Source organism: Dicentrarchus labrax, unplaced genomic scaffold, assembly GCF_905237075.1.
Source record: "Dicentrarchus labrax unplaced genomic scaffold, dlabrax2021, whole genome shotgun sequence".
In the NCBI taxonomy this organism is placed as follows: domain Eukaryota; kingdom Metazoa; phylum Chordata; class Actinopteri; family Moronidae; genus Dicentrarchus; species Dicentrarchus labrax.
Window position 1 is genome coordinate 304611 of NW_026136717.1, and position 19954 is coordinate 324564.

Sequence of the window (19954 nt, forward strand, 5' to 3'; positions counted from 1 at the left end):
TTGTCCGAGGCATTCGTGGCAGATTTTAGGTGGCATGGTAAAATGATGTCACCACCTACTATTGCCACAATGGGATGAGACTGACCAACTGCCGCAGGTAAATCTGAGGAAGAAACATCTGTTTTTTTAATTCCTGTAAAAAGTTGTGCTGTGTCTCTATCCTCAATTCTCTTTTGACTTGAAGGTCCACTGTGTAACATTTAGGAGGACCTATTGACAGAAATGGAATCTAATATTCAAATGTAGGTTTTATAATCACTTTAATATCGGAATTATTGTGTTTTCATTGCCTCAGAATGACGCAGTTTCATCTACAGACACTGTGGGTCAACTTCTATGGAGTCCAGCATGTGGAAGTTCCTACAGTAGCCCAGAGAGGACAAATCAAATACTGGCTATAGATCGCGGCTAGATCTGCGGCCTCCCTGTCATTCCCAGGCTGTTCAGTTATTAGTTATTACTAGAACCCTCTCAATCCTACATACTGCTCCTTTAATAGATGGCCACATTACAAAAAAGGACATTTCTGATGCAGGTTATAAAAAAGTATTGGTATTGTAAACTATTATTTACATAGTCCTTTGACTTTCTGTCTATATATAACAACTTCTCCATTCCCAAACACAGTGCAGAAGTGTTTCTATTGACCGGCTCAGCACATCACATGGTCAGAGCTGAGCAAAGGTGAACTCTGAGCAGGGAATCCACCAGAGAGCACAGTGAAACAGGGAACACATGCTTGAATTTGTGAGTTGTTCAGGCTCAATATGAGTGAATGGGAGATGTTTTGGGTCACGGTGATCGGATCAGCCGTATTGAGGAGAAGCGATGTCACACTATTAAAATGAAGAGTAAAGTCTTTTCCACTTCACTTGAATACATGTTGCCTTTGCTCTCAGTGCCAGTCTTGTGTCAAAGTCTGCTTCCCTTCATACAATATCAAATATCAACAGAAGTAAATTAACGTAAAGTTACACTCGGTTTGAACATGTATTACCTGCAGAGGACTGTATTAGAAGAAGGGAGATAACAGTACGATGGAAAAGCAAAGCTCTGAAGGCTCTGAAGGTCAGACCATCAGTTAGGTGAATCATTCTAGTGTTCTAGAAAAATGAAAAGATGAAAGCAGATCACAGAAACGCCTTCAGTTAAAAAATGTACTTAGTAGTTCAGAAATGAGTCATAACAGCAGCAGTTATCAACAGTCAGTGCTTTCTTGATGTTATTCACTCTGTCACCTCAGTTAAACTTAGAGACAGGAACCGAGAAAAAAAAGCATGACATCTTGTAAATCAGCAGATTTCTGTTGAAGGTTTATCAAATGAATCAGTTTCCCAGATCTCTCTGGCACAATCCACTATAACTTAACACTGATTACTTACACCTGGCTGAAGAGGTGAAAATAAACTGACATACTGTCCTCCAGTGTAATATGTCCTGCCCACTGTTTAAGCAAGGTGTGAACACATGGTCTATCTCACTGTGAATCAACACATCAGTACCCATAGTCCTCAGCAAAATTAGCTGCCATGATTGATTGTAACACCCTCTTATGTGTTATTAGGGCAATCCAATCAACATGTAACCATCAACGTTTGTGTTCCTACTTAATGGAGGAAGAGGCTGTAATGAGTTCACTGAATGGTTGCCTCTGTTACCTATTGGGTATGTTGCTTTGTAGATGATTCACATTGTGGACCTCTGACCACTATAAGTCAGGAAGGTCAGTTACATGTTTTGATTTTGAGTAAAACTTATTAAAATCTTTAATGACAAATAAAAAAAGGTTACCGTTATGAGGCTGATGTTACACCATAAACCACCATCACATGTCACAGTTGAGGTTTAGGATTAATGTTCTGTGAAGAGCTTTCATATTTGACACCTTCACAATTCTAATGAAATGCATTTTGTGACAGTTTTTCAGTATAGTCCATCACAGATCTTGAATTCAACATCAGCTAAATCTCCATTTTCAAACAGACTCTGAAAAGAAAATGTGTGATACATCAATATTTGAAACTAATGAGATTTGTTCAAGAGACATCTTCAACAGCAAAACTAAGCTAGTCAAGTTTGTGTAATAATCACTGATTACATTTAAATCTCAAGCTTTATAGTAAAGTATATATAATCCAAAAATATCTGCACATGGCAACTGCAGTACACATTGTGGTTACTAATATTGTGGTTACTGTTAAAGTGAGGGATGGATTTTAAAAGCCATCATTTATTGTTGATCTGAGATCAGTCCATACACCACCTCCTAAGCATATTGACACTAAGCTGACACTGATTCTGAGTTCCTACCTGAAAAGAAGGTAAGCTAGAACAGCGATGGTCTTCTTAAAACCGTCTCCACAACCTTCCTCTGAGTCTTCATGAACCAAGACAGAACACAATTGAACAGCTAGCTTCTTCCACTTATTTCTGAAAGAAGGAAATGACTCAGTAAGAGAGACCATGTGCTAGCTTATGATGATATAGGGATTATAGGGTATAATAAAATGATTTAATCATCACAGTTAAATAAATATTAAAAGCTTTAGATTGATTGAGTTATTCTTTTCAATATTCTTGTGCATATATCCATTACATGCATTCATTATTTTAAAAGGAAGTCTCTTCTGATTGAAATGTTATAAGTGAGCTGTAATTAATACAACAACAATATTGCGGGACTTATTTAACCATTTCCCTGGATAAAAAAAAAAAAAATGAACAATTTAAAAGAGTGAAAATCTTTTTTATTTTATTTGCTGTCGTAGAGTTTAACATTGAAAACATGTATTGACATTTTGCTTTATACTTTTTTTGAATCCTCCATGTATGTATGTATGTATGTATGTATGTAAGTATGTATGTATGTATGTATGGGGGAGTTCAGTTTGTATGTCCGCTCATACACCAGTCTGTAGAGGCTCAGCCCTTTATACGTTGACAGTGAATGTTTTTTTAATCATTTCTAAATCCCTAGATGACTCAGTGCTGACTCATAAAATTAACGTTCCTTTTTGTTTCATTCTGAAACAGATTTATGTGACATAGAGAGCGAGATGTGGTCGGCTATGTGCTTCCTTTTTAATTTTATTCATGAAATTCATTATTTTATTCTCTATTTTTCTAATTACATGTTTCTATATTTTATAGTTTTCATAGTTCTTACTTTAGAAGGAGGTGATTTTGAGACTTATTGTCTCAAAAGGTATGTCGTATTGTCAAACAGGGGTTACAAACTTGGCTCAGGGCCGTAACAAGAGAAAGGCCACGCACAAAGTCACAAAAACCAAAAATAGTTTATTTGGTGAATACAAAAAATAAGAGGTGTGGAGGTATGGAAGAGTCAGTGGTGCATATGGATGACATTACAGACAGTACATGTGTCAGTGTTGTAACATATGTAAACCTCAATTAAGTGTGGAGAGCAAAGAAGAAGCACCAAAAGAGTCTTTAGATATATATAAAAATGGTATGTATGCATGCAATACAAGATAATTGACATAATAAAAGCATGTGAAATGACATATTAAAAGACAAGGGTGAAACATTAAGTGGCACCTAGTGGTGAGGTTGCATATTGCTACAAACTAAATACAACTCGCATCACCCTCCCTTCCAAGCGTGCAGGTAGAAACATGTTCAACATAATGGATTTCAGTAGAAGAGGACCCGCTCCCTCTGTAGATAAAAACAGCTCTTTCTAAGCCAACAAAAACAGAAAGGTTCCTGCATTCAGGCGATTACACAGCACAACAAAGTTCAGGACGACAGTGTACACCACAACAAATGTCAACACAGCAGGAAAAAAATGTTCCACTGCCACTAGAATCAGAACATTCAGCATCATCTGCTCTTTGGTCACAGGCCAGACAGAAAACTATCAAACAAAGGATCATGATGAGTATTGCCACCAGAACAATCATATTAGGAGGGAGCGACATGTCACCTGAAACGATAAAACACAGAACAGCAATGTGTTTATGTAGAAGTGAACACCTTGTTCTTGTTTGTCATTCTTTAAAACTCCACTATGTTATCATCCATTTTCCCTAACAATGAGCATTTCATCACATTGTGATATTTCTACTTACCAACAGCAAGACTGATGAAAGACTCTTAATCTGAGTTCCTGGTCAGGTGTGGACCACTCCAGAGTCGTGGAGGCAGGATCTACGGCCACTATTGGCTGAGATATATTAACCATTGCAGAATGACCTGTGATAGAAACATGATTCATGTTGTGTGAAAGTCTTTGCACCAGTGGCTGACACACCACAATACAAATGTATTCCGTATTTATAGTAAATAAATAGGCTAATAATAAGTCCAGGATGTTGGTTTTGCACTATATTGTATAAGTGACCAAAATGTACCTTTTAAACAATGTCACTGTTACGCCCCTGTCTAGGGGGAAGGAGCGCCACATAAACCCCCGCGGATGTTGCGGCTGGGAGAACCAACCATCAGGCGACACTCCACCAGCCGAGCCCACGGCATGGACCAGTCAGCGCTGACCCACGGGTTGCCGTCAAAGATCTACAATCGACAGGCTGCACACTCCTGCAGAGGAACAGGGACAAACAAACACCAACACACACCACAGACGGAACCAATACCATAACATTATACTAATAATACGGCCAGGGCCGTAACAGTCACAATCCTGTGCCCTAAGAAAGAGAACAAAAACATTAGGAAACACTACAGTGAGACACACTATATATAATGTGAATGATACAACATATGTATGTGTGTATGATGTTGCGAATGAATCATCTATAGAGAGTTACAGATTTTATACAGATTTGAATAACCTTAATTTTAACCTTGATATTCTTAGTAATCATCATCAGCTGCATCACTGATATCACTGCCAAAAACTCAATTAGGGTTTTAATATTGTTCAGTCATAAAGTCAACTGTGTAAACATATTATTATTATAGCTGTAATTTAAGATATTAGTAATATTTAGTATTATTATTCTGACCACAGATATTACTAAAGTTTACCTCAAGAAGTGAGACGATCCCTCGACCGTCCAGGTGAGGTTAACATGTGAGCCCTGACAGTAGTCACCTCTCAGAACAGAAAGAGAAAGTATGTGATAAACAACCACAAGTGGGAACATCCAGTAGAGAAAAGCAACAACCACTGAATACTTCAAAAGGTGGTTCAACTGCTGTGTTTCATGTAGCTTAGCATTTGTGTGTCTACAAAACCAAATAAATTATTATGTGTGTGTGTGTTCATATTATATATATATATATATATACATGTATATATATATATATATATATATATATAGTGTGACTGCGGTTGCATATTTAAAGGAACAGTTTGACATTTCTTGAAAATTTTATTTTTTTTTTTTTGGTGAGAGTTACAGTATGATATGTATGATATAACGAGACAAGTTGAGACTTGCAACTCGGCACAGCTGCTGCCGTTATGAAATCCTGCCGCCCCGCCCTGCACATCATCTCCACAACAGCAACTCTTCCGTTCTAACTGCCAGTTTTTCAGGCTTTATTTGGAGCTGGATATATTTAAAGTAAAAGTGAGTTTACAGGTGCGTTGTATTGATGAAACAATGAAAACCATGGGTGCATGGATACATTAAAATTTTTGTCTGAACTGGGCTTAATGCTGAAATGGACAGATTACTGTCATATGCCTTGTTGTAGGATGAAGCTATTTGCCAGCAGACATGGATTTGTAAATAAAAGTGTCCATATAATTATAATGTTTGACAGTGTAACCATAAACACAAAAATCTAAAGTGCAACACACTCCATCATGAATAGCACAAGGTGTTAGGGTGGGCCCAACTTGGCAATATGTGTAAGACCCATCTGTGCTCCATGAGTTCCATCTTTGCACCATGCAGTTTGGTTTCACACTGGCTCTTCTGCACACAGATAATGTTCACCACTACAATGTAACCGCGGTAGAAACAATCACATAAATTACATTTCATTTCTCTGATTCACTGCTTTGCTCTCACTAGTTGGGCGTGGGAAGAGGGGTCAAGTTTAAATTGTGTAATTACACTGCAACAACAACCCTTCTATAAACAAAACATTTTCTTGTATTCAGCAAAAAAAAGGGTGCCAATGGGGTAAGACAGTTTTTCTTGGCTAGAATTCTTAAAACTTCTAATCTAGTCACTGTAATGGGCCTTAATACTATAAAATGCTATAATAAGCATAAACAAGTTGTCTAAATGCTTCTTTGGGATGAATAAAGTTTTAGTAAATTTGATGATTTTCCACTGAAGTAGTCACTATATTGTGCTTGTGCAACCACTTATGACTTTCTCTCACCTCTGACAGTGAGCCAGCTCTCTGCTGACGCGCTGACTTCAGTGATCACGCACATGTAGAGGCCTTCATCAGACTTGGATACTGCAAGGATGGTCATCTGCCCTGTGATCCCTGCTCCGACAGCAGAGCTGCCCTTCATTTTTTTTTAAATATAATGCTCCACAGAATGAGAGGGCTCCCACTAATGAGGTTTATCAAATGTATTGTTTATTTCATTGTTCACTGAGGACAAATAAGAGTCACTGTGATATTGGTGTAATTTTTTGTCAAAGTTTGTCCTCAAGATGGCAGCACAACATCAGAAGTACCACTAATCAGTAATTACCTAACAACATCAGTTGTTGCTGTGTCTCTTCTCCACAGTCACTCTGCTGCTGACAGTATAGAGGTCATCAGGACCTCTGACTGTCTCTGTAGGTCCAGCAGAGAGGAGGTTTCCCTCACCGTCCAGCCAGACCACCTCAGGCTCTGGATACCAGCCTTTAAAAAACTGCTGTGGTGGCCAGCGTGCTCTTTTATGCTGTGGTTTGCTGGGGAGGAAGCAGCAAGAAGAGAGACACCGCTCAACTGGACAGACTGGTGAGGAGAGCTGGCTCAGTGGTGGGCACAGAGCTGGACTCTCTGGTGACAGTGGCAGAAAGACGGACCCTGGACAAACTGCTGTCCATACTAGACAACACCCACCACCCTCTGCACAACACCTTCACCAGGCAGAGGAGTGTGTTCAGTGGCAGACTGCTGTCCCAGTCCAGCTCCACCAACAGACTCAAAAACTCTTTCGTCCCCCATCAGACTGTACAACAGACTCCATCTGCACGACCTCTGCTAAATGCTGTGACTTTCATTCATTGGTCCACAGCCTAATTTTAATTGTACATAGTTTACATTAAACTCTAAACACTTAATTTACCTGCACATGTTTCATTTCTATTTTTCTAGTTTATTTTCTCTCTCGGCACATATTTTTATTCTTCTGCAAAAGTTTAATCTATCCAATTTAATGTATGGCTAATGTATGTGTTTTTATGTGTATTTTTTTTTTTCTATTAATTTTCATAAATAAAGTATCTATCTATCTATCTATCTATCTATCTATCTATCTATCTATCTATCTATCTATCTATCTATCTATCTTTAGACTCACACTATATAACCACATCACAGTCACTACAGTCATGTCTGAAGCATCCATGGCTGGTTCCAGGTGGCATGGTAAAATAATATCTTCTCATATGGCAACAGTTGGTGTTGCCATATGAGCCACTAGATGCCAACCTGGGGGAAAAAAAACGGATCTGTTTTTTTAATTCATGTAAAAATTCAAATTCAAAAATAGCATTTGAAGGCTGTCTGATCCATGTATTAGTTGTTCTTGTCACGTTTAATAAAGAATTCAATGTTGGAAAAATGAAAAAAAAAAAGTAGTTATTTTGTTATTCATTCATGAATCCAACACAAAATTTTTTTTAAAAAATAAAAATGCATTGTGTCCAATGTGTGTGTGACTAGGAATGTAGGGTTAGGTCAGGAGGTTACAGATTTCTTAATGTTACAAATATAAACTTGAACGTTAATATGAGTTATGTTAAAATGTCACTGGTGTGACCAGATAAACAACTAAACAGGGAGTTTAATGTTACAATGGTTACAGTCACAATGTGTAGACTGAGCAGCAACATGAGCCCCGTTTTATATTTGTATACATTTTGAAAAAATGAAGTTCCCCAAAAATGAACCATTAACAGTTGATTTTTGCTGTGTACCACTGGATTTACTGACAACTGTCAGTGAATTAGTTTGATACTGAAGAAATCTTAAAAAATGGGGGATCCTCAAGTGCTGTCCCAGCGAGTTTCACTGTGTGCATTCAGCCTTTTGAAAAACTCATGTAGCAGAATCACCCATGTGTATTTACTGCATGCAAGTTTATTAAGTGTAAGACATGAAGAAGTCAGAAAGTTCCTGGTCACACAAATTGGACACATTAAATATCAAAATCAAGTCTGGCCAAAATTAAATTCCGACTTCTGACTGGAGCATAAAATTAAAGCTACAAAAAATTTACCATGACTTGTTTTGTGTGTTCAGACCATTACGAGCTGGCGTTCTTTATGCACTTCCTGTTGAGCTTGTCAGCACGACTGAAAGTTTGTAATCTGAACACAGTGTGAGACATTCAGAGCAGAAACAAAGAAACCACTGACAGGAAGAGAAAGTAACTGAGGCACAATGTGAGGGTGGGTACAGTGCTTCATTATGGCATGTTGTACTTTTTTCTGTATTTATTCAACAACAAAATGATTTCAGTAGAAGAGAACCCGCTCCCTCTGTTGATAAAAACAGCTCATTCTAAGCCAACAAAAACACAAAGATTCCTACATTCAGGCGATTACACAGCACAATAAAGATCAGGAAACCAATGTACACTATAACAAATCTCAGCAAAACTCTCGTCACTTCCACTAGAACCAGAACCTTCAGCATCATCTGCTCTTTTGTCACAGGCCAGACAGAAAACTATCAAACAAAGGATCATGATGGGTATTGCCACCACCAGAACAATCTTATGAGGTGGAAGCGACATGTCACCTGAAACGATAAAACACAGAACAGCAATGTGTTTATGTAGAAGTGAACACCTTGTTCTTGTTTGTCATTCTTTAAAGCTCCACTATGTGATCATCCATTTTCCCTAACAATGAGCATTTCACTTACCAACAGCAAGACTGATGAAAGACTCTTTGTTCAGTTTTGGAATATAGCGTCTGTATGTCCCGTTATCAGAGAGTTCCACTCTGAAGAGTTTCAGTGAGACGTCTCCCTGCTTCAGTGTGTTGTTGGACACTGACGTTCTTCCTTTGTAAGACGGGTTTTGATCAGTCAGTGCGTCCTCGCCTTCATGCCTCACATGGACAAATCTGTGTCCCTGGTCAGGTCTGGACCACTCTAGAGTCGTGGAGGCAGGATCTACGGCAGGATCCAGGTGGCAGGGAAGGATGGTGTCTTCACCTACTATTGCCACTATTGGCTGAGATATATTAACCACCACAGACTGAACAGAAAGAGGAAGCACGTGATAGACAACCACAAGTGGGGGGGGTGGGGTGGGTGGATGGTATACAGTCTTGAGTTTCTGAGAGAAGCAACACGCACCAACTGGAGGTATGATGTCTTCAGAATGAGCTTTGAATGAGTTTCATGGAAAATGTGTGTGTGTTTAAATAAAACATATGCTAAATTCTACCTACAATGCAAAGCACAAAGACTGACATCAATGGGAAACAATTGACTTGGATGTATTCAGCAAGATATATCATCAGTCACATCAGTCACATTACTCAGTTTCTCTGCCATGGAAAAAGTGGGGCATTCCTTGGTGTTTCACCTTACTGAGTCCTCAGTTAACCCTGTGTTAGTGTTCAGTGCCTTAATGTGCTCATCTGATCGAAAGAAAGGAAGGGTAATCTGTTCAATAGGAATGCAGTCTGTTTGTCTCTGGCTGCTTCAACACATTTTCAGCAGTTTTCTGAAATCTTGCCAGGTCAAGCCAATGCAACTATATCATCAGTATATTATCTCCATCACAATCATTATCTGTATTTCTGTTCTAACTGCAACAATTTCAAGCGTTTTTGTAACTGTTTGTAAAATAATTTATAGCATCTTAAAATATAAAATAAGGGTTTCGTGATCGAGTGATTGCGACGGCTGCATTTTATTGATGAAACAATAAAATGCTCAATAATGTGAGTATTTGGAGCCGTCCATGGGCGCATGGATACAGCACATTTTAATTGATGATCTGATTCTCTCTTTCGTCTATCCAAAATTGCCATTTTGACAGGATGACTTTGCAACGAGCCGCTTGGTCGAAACACGTGCCTTATGTTCGAAATCCAGCCACCTGCCGGCATGAGTCGGGCTGAGACAACCAGTTCACACCACAGCAACTTTTACATGCAGTGTTCTAAAACTGTTGTCTCATTGTGAATCTTTGGCCTGAACTGGACTCAACGCTTCAACAGACAGATTAATGTCATATGCCTGTGGTTGGAGGCTGATCAAACTGAAAGCATATTATCACCTAATCAAGTTATTGTGACTGACAGGTTAGCAAAAACTTGGCTAATTTACTCACCCAGCAGGCAGAGCAACATTGGAGTTGTGTTTGTGTTCAGTATTTACCTTCCCTTTAGCTCTGATTTGCACCAACTCCAGAGAAAAAAGTAGTTTCTGTTTCTGTTCCACTCTGCTGTTGCTGTAGGTAGCGTGCAGTTGCTTCATCAGATAATGATGATCCAAAATAGACTGTCCACAGAGGAGTTTCGTCATTAAGTGGCACATCCCAACATGTCATAATCTCATCCATCAATATATATACACCATCACTGTTACTTTCATTCAAGAGTAACAGATTCTGTAGAGACATGTTTGTACAGGGAAAAGTTATGTCTGTCTTTAGTTTTTAAGTAGCACTTGGTTTGTGGTAACAAGATTCAGCACAGATGTTTTTGGTAAAATCCAACATTTGAGAGCAATAAAGATAATGCATTAAACAACAACGGCTAAAAAGTAAAAGTCGTTTTTGAGAAGAAAACTTTGTACTTTTTTTAAGACCAGTACTTTCAGTCACAATTGAGTAATATTTCAGTAATCATTTTGGTCTGAACTGGGCTTAACGCTGAAATGGACATATTAGAGTCATATGCCTTGTGGTAGGATGATGTTATTTGTGCAGCACATGGGTGTATCAGGCTGAGGAAGACAACAGTGTGTAAAACCAGGACAGTGAATGCCCCAAACTGAAGGTTAAGGTACTGACTGACCCTCACAGGAAGCATCCTGGAGCTCTGGAACCTGGAAAAGAAAAGTTCAGAAGAAGAAGAAGAAATACTTCATAGACTCTAATGTTCTGTTTGGGGTCCTAGAGCTCCTCTGTAACAGATGACAAACAAAATACACAATTACCATTATGTCAGCAGCTTGAAACTTCATCACCAGCAGCAGCAATAAAAAACAGATATAAACAAGGTAATAAATATGAAAGGGTAGTTTCTCCATCTGATATCAATCTCATGATCAATGTAATGTTAATCACAATGAAACAGATGTTGTGTGTGACTGTGGGATAAAGGAATAAAAACAAATCTTCCATAAACAGCAGGACATAGTACTTCTTGTACAAATGCTACTTTTACTTTTTGTATTTATAGACTACTCCGATATCCCTTAGAGAACAATAATACATAAATAATGATGTAAGGTAACAGTCGCTCGGTACAAGCTTTACATCAGTTAACTAACAGAAGAGAAACATACAATATTACCTTCATCCCGTCCAGACTACCGTACTTAAATATATTAAAGACCTCCCTGTGCACACTTCTGTTTTAAGATGTTTCACGTTACTAAGAAGTGAAAAACAGAGGACGTCTAAAAACAAAATGGGATGTGAGAAGTGCAGTGCAATCAAAAGATCTAAAAATAAAACACTGACAGGTTCAACTGAACAGTGAATTTTTTTTTAAATTGAGTGCAAGTAAAGGATCTGAATACACAGAAGTAATTATTTTATTAAACTGTTACAGTAACAACATAGAGTAAGGCAATTAAAAATAGCAGTGATGAATATTATATTATAGTCATATATATTAAAAGGCTGTTTAAGGTATAAATACAAGTATGTTTTTATTTTTTTTTCAGAATTGTTTATGTACTTTTAGTGCAGTCAGTCATCAAACAATTTAAACTTCCCAAACTGCATCACACTACTTCTTTTGCACTGAATATGTACATAATAGCTCCAAATCAAACAAATCACTGGATTCTGCTTGTTGTACAGATTGTCAGTTCACAACTTCTTTTGCAACATTTGGTAATTCTTCAGCCATCTCCGCTGCTTTACTCTGTTCCTCTGACACTAAATGTTCTTCTCCAGAGCTGTCACATACTATCAGAGATTTCTGAACATCTGACTCCCCTGCTTGGCTTTTCTGCTGAAGATAAAGGAAGTGAGGTTTAGTTTGTGTCATCTTGATCAAAGTGACAAACTGGTATTGTGGGAAAAATGAAAACTGCCTGAAAAGATAACTTTAAAAAATGCAGATTTAGGTAAAAAGATTAACCTCGTCCTTCTTCTTCTCCAGCTCCATCTTCAGGGTCTCCACTTCCTTTTGTACTTCCTCCGTCCTCTGCTGCTCATCCTCGACCATCTTCTTTAACTGCGAAGTGAGATTAATCATTTTGTAGACAAAGCTATTGTGGTCAGTTTAAGCTTAACAACAACAACAACAACAACAACAATAATAATAATAATAATAATAATAATAATAATAATAATAATTAATAAAAATACAAAACTTCCAACTGTGTTGATGTAAACCTTACCACCTGCTTGTGCAGCTCTCTAAGTTCAGTCAGCTTTCTCTCAAACTCCTGATTCTTCTTCATGAGAGATTCGAACTGAAGCTTGGACTCACAAAGCTAAAAAGCAAAAGCAAAGAGGGTAATGCGTAGTGAATGAGACTTGGCTTTTCTTTTTGATGGGACATATATATAAATATTTCAGTTTTACTGTAATATTTTACTTTTGTGTGCCTTAAAGTAATAAACAAAAATAAAAACATAATTTAATAAAAAGCTGCCAACAAGTAGGGTCTCAATAAATACAATGAGATTAAGCTGAAGATATGAACCTCCTTGTTCTTGCTCTCCAGCTCCTCCTTCAGGGTCTGCAGGCATTTCTCTTTACTCTGATTCTCTTCCCTGAGTCTGTCATCAAACTGCGAGGAGAGAGATGTGAAAGTCAGCTAAGGAAATTATGAAAGTTAAGGAAAGCAAAGACTGTATGTAACCCAGGGACACATTGGGTACCTCTCTCCGCAGGTTCCTGATCTCCGCAGTCTTTTTCTCCAGTTCAAACTGGGTGTTCTTAAGCTCCTCAAAGGTCTGCCCCCTGGCCTTGTCAGCTGACTGTACATACATTAATCGTCACAGTAGACCAAGTAAGTTAAACTTCTGAGAATAATCATAATTTATTTACATCAGGGAGTCAAACTGAATGTGCAGATGATCTACAATATGTGAATAAGATGTCTGAATGTTCCCAGCAGTTAATAACAATACAATCCTTGAGTCTGTATCAACATTTTACAACTTTAACTTCTCCCGCTTGTGCTTGTCTGTCAGTTCTGTCAGCTGTCTCTTAAACTCCTGCTTCTGCTTCATGAGAGATTCAAACTGAAGCTTGGACTCACAAAGCTTTACACAAAAAGAGAAGTTTAGCGTTGTTTGCAAAGCTGTAGCAGTCAAAAAGGTAGTGCTAGTAGTTGCAGTAGTGTTGTAGTCAAAAACATTTGTGGGACAATTTTGAAGGAGAAACTGACAACCAATAAGAAGATGTCTGGAAACAAAACCATATCTTGTAGAGAAGAAATAAAGAGGGAGAGATGAAATGCAGAATTAAGTGAAGAGATGAACCTGTTTTTTGTTGCTCTCCAGCTCTCTCGTCAAGGTCTGCAGCTCATTCTCCATGCTCTGATTCTGGTCTCGGAGATGCTGCATTTCATCTATTTTATCCTCCAACTGAGAGGAGAGAGAAGATGAAGATAGATCAAATGGGGATTTTTTTAAACTGAAGTATTACGTTACAAAGAAATCACATTTAAGGAAGACCTTGCTGTTCTATATGACATTTAACACAATTCTTGACTGAGATGGACACGATGTGCCGACATAAGAGCGAGAATATAATGTGCAATAGTAGTTGAAGAATAATCACATACATTTGTGGGACAATTTTGTAGGAGAAACGGACAACCAGTAAGGAGGTGTTTGGAAAGAAAACCATATCTTATGGAGAAGAAATAAAGAGGGAGAGAGGTTGTGGTGTCTCAGTGAAAAAATGCAGATTTTAGTGAAGAGATGAACCTGTTTTTTGTTGGTCTCCAGCTCTCTCTTCAAGGTCTGCAGCTCGTTCCCCATGCTCTGATTCTGGTCTCGGAGATGCTGAATTTCATCGATTTCATCCTCCAACTGAGAGGAGAGAGAAGATGAAGATAGATCAAATGGGGATTTTTTTTAAAACTTAAGTATCTAAGTTACAAAGAAATCATATTTAGGGGAAAAAATATCCAAGACCTTGCACTTCTATATGACATTTTACACAATTCTTGACTGAGATGGAAACGATGTGCCCACATAAGAGGGTGAATATAATATATAGTAGTTGAAGAATAATCACATATATTTGTGGGACGATTTTGAAAGAGAAACTGACAACAAGTAAGGAGGTGTTTGGAAATAAAATCCTATTTTGTAGAGAGAAATAAAGAGGGAGAGCTAACGTGGTGTCTCAGTAAATAAAGAAAGTGAAGAGTTTGACCTGTTTTTTGTCATGCACCAGCTCTCTCCTCGGGGTCTGCAGCTTGTTCTCCATGCCCTGATTCTGGTCTCGGAGATGTTGAATTTCATCTACTTCATCCTCCAACTGAGAGAAGATAAAAGATGAGGTGAGACTGTTTTAAACTGAAGTATCTAATTCAAGAAAAACATCACATTTAAGGGGGTAAAAAAATCCAAGAATTTGCATTTCTCTAGTTTGACCGATGGGTGGAGCAAAGTCACACTTCTGTCGAAAAGTTTATAAAAGTCATGACTGTAATGCACTAGTGGTCTCAACATGATAAAATACCCTAGTGCATTTAAAATGGAGAACACATGATGCAGTATCATATATAATGCAACTTGTGCACGTATGACGGAGTGAACATTGTGTGTATTACTTTCCGCATCCTGAGATTGGCAAGGGTGAACTTCAGTTGTGGAAAAGAGTCCCGAAATCCTTCAATGGTGTCTCTTATACTCTCCAGCTAGCAGACAGACAAACAGACAGACAGACAGACAGATAGGCAAACAGACAGACAGACAGATAGGCAGGCAGACAGACAGACAGGCAGACATATGTGAATTTTTCAGCAGTAGCAACAGTAGTTGTAGGCACATTTGTGGGGTAGGAGAAACTGAAACATGTAAGGAGGTGACTGGAATCATATCTTGTAGGAAATAAATAAAGAGGGAGAGATGACTTGGTGTCTCAGTGAATAAATAAAGATTTAAGTGAAGAGATGAACCTGTTTTTTGTTGGTCTCCAGCTCTGTCCTCAGTGTCTGCAGCTCTTTCTGCATGCTCTGATTCTTGTTTCGGAGATGCATTTCATCTTTTTCATCTTCCAACTGAGAGGAGAGAGAAGATGTAAGAGAGATATTGTTTTGTACTGAAGTATCTAAGTTTTTGTTGTTGTTGTTGTTTTCATCACATTAAGGAAAAAATGAAAATCCTAGAACTTGCTTCTACTTTGACCTATAGGTGGCACAAGGTCTCACTTCTGTTCAAAAGTAGAATAGTCTTCCAGTTTCACTCAAAATCTGCCCCTCCTTTGACACTTTCAAGATTAAATTCAAACGGCTTTTGGCTGCTCTTAGTGGGTTTTAGTATTTTATCATCTTTTATTTTACATTTTGTTGTTTTACAAGTCTTGTTCTGTCTCTGTTTTTACATTTGGGCACACATTTGTTCTTTTTTATATTTATATTGTTTTTTTCATTATCATGTGTTCAGCACTTTGGTCAACTCTGGTTGTTTTAAACACGTTATATAAATAAACTTGATTTCATTTGGGTGAACTTGTGAATAATGCTTTGCAATGTCATGTATTGATTTTGTGTCAAATAGTCATTGGTGATAAATAGACCTTTGCCATACTTACAACTCAGTGGAAGACAATTATTGATCCTTTAGTTAAGGCTGAACTTGTAAAGATGTATATGTGTGAACCTTTGTGGTGAATAAAAAGGGTGTCACGAGGCCCATTATGAGCCTCAAATGATAGATGTATTAAAAATGTACTTTACACTACTTACACTTTCAGTGGAAAATTTGTCAAATTAACAGTCAGAGGTTTTAAAAGTAAGATTGTATCCTTCATTCTCTGGTTTGGACTGTTGGTTGTTGATTTTTTTAAGTGAACAGATTCAGGCATATCACAGATTATCACACTAATTGTTATTCTGACACCAGTCACTGAAATCAGCATGACATCCAGCACAATGCTTGACTGAGATAGACACAATGTGCACGTATATACAATAACAAGAAATGAGTATATGTGTGTATTACTTTCCGCATCCTGAGATTGGCAAGGTGGAACTTCAGTTGTGAAAAAGAGTCCCGCATTCCTTCAATGGTGTCTCTTATACTCTTAGGTTTCTCCAGCTAAAAGACAGACAGACAGACAGACATATGTGAATCTTTTAGCTGTATTTTACAGTGTTCTCTCTCACCAGCCTGTGTGAGATGCCACCATTCTGACTGCAACAAGTCCACTGAAATAATGAACCACGTTCAGCACAATTGCTTCATATTCATTCGGTGCTTTAGGAAGCTTCCTTTGTTTTATCACTCCCACAGATCAGGCTCATGATAAAGTTAAACAATCAAAAAAAAGAAAAAAAAACTTAAAAGTAAAACTTTAAGACTGACAAAAGTAGAAAGTAATAAAAATGAGTTAGCAGGAGCAACAGTAGCAGTCAAAAAGGTAGTGCTAGTAGTTGCAGCAATAGCAGCTGTAGTTGTAGTAGTCACATACATTTATGGGACAATTTAGTAAGTAAACTCCTGCTTCTACTTCATGAGAGATTCAAACTGAAGCTTGGACTCACAAAGCTTTAAACAAAAAGAGAAGTTTAGCGTTGTTTGCAAAGCTGTAGCAGTCAAAAAGGTAGTGCTAGTAGTTGCAGTAGTGTTGTAGTCAAAAACATTTGTGGGACAATTTTGAAGGAGAAACTGACAACCAGTAAGGAGATATCTGGAAACAAAACCATATCTTGTAGAGAAGAAATAAAGAGGGAGAGATGAAATGCAGATTTTAGTGAAGAGATGAACCTGTTTTTTGTTGGTCTCCAGCTCTCTCGTCAAGGTCTGCAGCTCATTCTCCATGCTCTGATTCTGGTCTCGGAGATGCTGCATTTCATCTATTTTATCCTCCAACTGAGAGGAGAGAGAAGATGAAGATAGATCAAATGGGGATTTTTTTAAACTGAAGTATTACGTTACAAAGAAATCACATTTAAGGAAGACCTTGCAGTTCTATATGACATTTAACACAATTCTTGACTGAGATGGACACGATGTGCCGACATAAGAGCGAGAATATAATGTGCAATAGTAGTTGAAGAATAATCACATACATTTGTGGGACAATTTTGAAGGTGAAACGGACAACCAGTAAGGAGGTGTTTGGAAAGAAAACCATATCTTATGGAGAAGAAATAAAGAGGGAGAGATGTTGTGGTGTCTCAGTGAAAAAATGCAGATTTTAGTGAAGAGATGAACCTGTTTTTTGTTGGTCTCCAGCTCTCTCTTCAAGGTCTGCAGCTCGTTCTCCATGCTCTGATTCTGGTCTCGGAGAGGCTGAATTTCATCAATTTCATCCTCCAACTGAGAGGAGAGAGAAGATAAAAGATAGATCAGATAGGGAAATTGTTTTTCTTCAAGCCATTTAAGTGATAAATATTTTCCTTTTAAATCACATGTAGGAAAGAAAAATCCTTGCAGTCCTCTAGTTTCACCACCGGGTGGAGCACGAGTCACATTTCTATCTATAAGTGTAGAAACCTCATTACTGTAATGGGTAGCAAGAATCCAGTCTGTCTTAGCATTTGTCCTCATTAACAATCAACTGGCTGGAAGGTTTCTGTAAGTATTAATATAACACCAGGTGTTCTGATATATGGACTCACTTTGAGTTGTGGCCTTCCCTGGATCTGTTACTTTATATATGAGAGTACCAATGCTGGGCCTATTTTTGTTACTTGTCGTCTGATGGACTTTTTTGTACACACTGTTGCTGACATCTGTGTCTCACTGTACAGGTTTTATGGAGACCTTTGGACTCATAAATGAGAAATGTTGATCTTTGAGGAGTGTTTTATTGCAGGACGTCACAAACTCATAGTAGTACTAACCTTTAAACATTTGAGTAATTGACTTATTGACAGATTATCTTCTGTCTCAAAGGGCAGAGGAAGAGTGTGCAGCAGTACTTACAGGTTTTCTTTTTGTGCAGGATATTAAAGATCTGTGCAGACCAGTATGTCTTTCCCCAAGTTTAGCACTGCAGCATTTTAGTATATTGCGACCCCACCAGTATACCATTCTCATGTGATCTGGGAGTGAGGGTCTTACCAGCATCATAGTCACCCACTTTGCACATCTAAGAGTGGCTGGCCACCGATCAGTAGGATAGTGACTATGACTGTCAACCAGTTCTGATGTGACTTTAGTGTTGTGGGTGTTAAGAATTGGTGTCACAGAAGAGGGTTCAGGGACAGAGCAATGCAGTTTTGGAATAATGTCCTCTTTCTTTACTTACATTCTTGGTCTCATTGTCTCTTTGTCCTGTATGGAAAGCCTTGATTGAATTCTTCTCAGTTGTCTTAAGGTGCTCCCTCTCTTTGTTTCCTTCAGTCAGAAACACAATTTCCATGTTGGTATTTGGTTTTTCAGTTTCATTCTTGTGATTAAAGATGTTTTTGTAAAAGCCTATTACTAGTTACTCACTCCATATTGAAATACGTCATTAAATGCAATTTGAGAAATTAAACACTTTTATTCTACTTTTTCATTTTAAATCTGTGACAGGTTTACAATTAATGTATGACCTACTGTTTTTGTTTTGTTTCCATTTATATGCAGCAAAAACGACTAAAATAACAGACATGAAGATGACTCCCAAACCGAAGGTGATGGGAAAAGCAGAATGAGACGAATCTAGGAAGAAATCCTCTGAAATGATAAAACACAGGACGTTTTCTTTTGAAAACTAGTCTTCCACTGTTTAATCTGCACAGTTCAGACATAAATTCTCCCTTTAACTTTTGCCTCTTTGGTTAGTTTAGTCCTGTTCCGTTGGACTCTACAGGTGAAGGTGTTGCTAAGCTTAGCTAACAGGCTGCTGGCTGTATCCACGTATAAACCGCGCAGACACATTCTTATCTAACCTCTGCAAAAAAAAAAACAGTGAGCACATTTCCCCATATGTGAAATTATTGCTTTTAAAAGAAAGTCAGCTATGTTAGGCCATATAAAATGGTGAAAGGCAGGTTGCATATTTGCAAATGTTGAGAAGCTGTGAAGATTTTACTGTGTGGATGAACATTAAAAACTTGACTAGATATGATGTCAATAGGCCAAATGATCAGATCTCCACTATCCATTCAAGTTCCACTCTCTACGGGGTTTTGATTTAAATTTGATTTGACTCTTATACAATATATTGTGTGTCAGTTTACCTGTGGTGCCTGGGAGATTGTGGAGGACAAACAGCAAGAATCCAAAGCAGCTACACAGACTCATTGTACTCTGTGAACCACATCATCCACAATCACTTTCAATTCACGTTGAACAAAGCATATAAAGTTAAAACAATCGGCTACTTGTAAGTATGATAGTTCTGCACAATATGTCACAGTACACAGACATTTAAAGGCTTGGCACTGATGTACTAGATAATATAATATAAAAGACTAGATATAATTAAATGAGGTATAGTTATAATAAAATAAGATAAGGT

At 37.9% G+C, this 19954-nt stretch overlaps 1 protein-coding gene and 1 long non-coding RNA gene across 2 annotated transcripts; both read right to left on the reverse strand.

The window, feature by feature from the left end:
* Positions 1-3277: 3277 nt before the first annotated feature.
* Positions 3278-5424, reverse strand: LOC127379606 (uncharacterized). The gene is made up of 3 exons (XR_007888339.1): positions 4374-5424; positions 4092-4215; positions 3278-3946 (listed from the first exon to the last, which is right to left on the reverse strand). It is a non-coding gene; the product is annotated as an uncharacterized LOC127379606 (long non-coding RNA).
* Positions 5425-8230: 2806 nt separating this feature from the next.
* LOC127349582 (myosin heavy chain, clone 203-like) lies at positions 8231-18868 on the reverse strand. The gene is made up of 16 exons (XM_051375446.1): positions 18755-18868; positions 17716-17820; positions 17266-17370; positions 15456-15557; positions 15108-15194; positions 14708-14812; positions 14254-14358; positions 13804-13908; positions 13198-13296; positions 13020-13106; positions 12712-12807; positions 12450-12545; positions 12180-12320; positions 11143-11181; positions 9040-9376; positions 8231-8913 (listed from the first exon to the last, which is right to left on the reverse strand). Exons 1-16 carry the CDS (start codon positions 18866-18868, stop codon positions 8714-8716), a joined length of 1923 nt encoding a protein of 640 aa, XP_051231406.1. The 3' UTR covers positions 8231-8713.
* Between the last annotated feature and the right edge of the window lie 1086 nt (positions 18869-19954).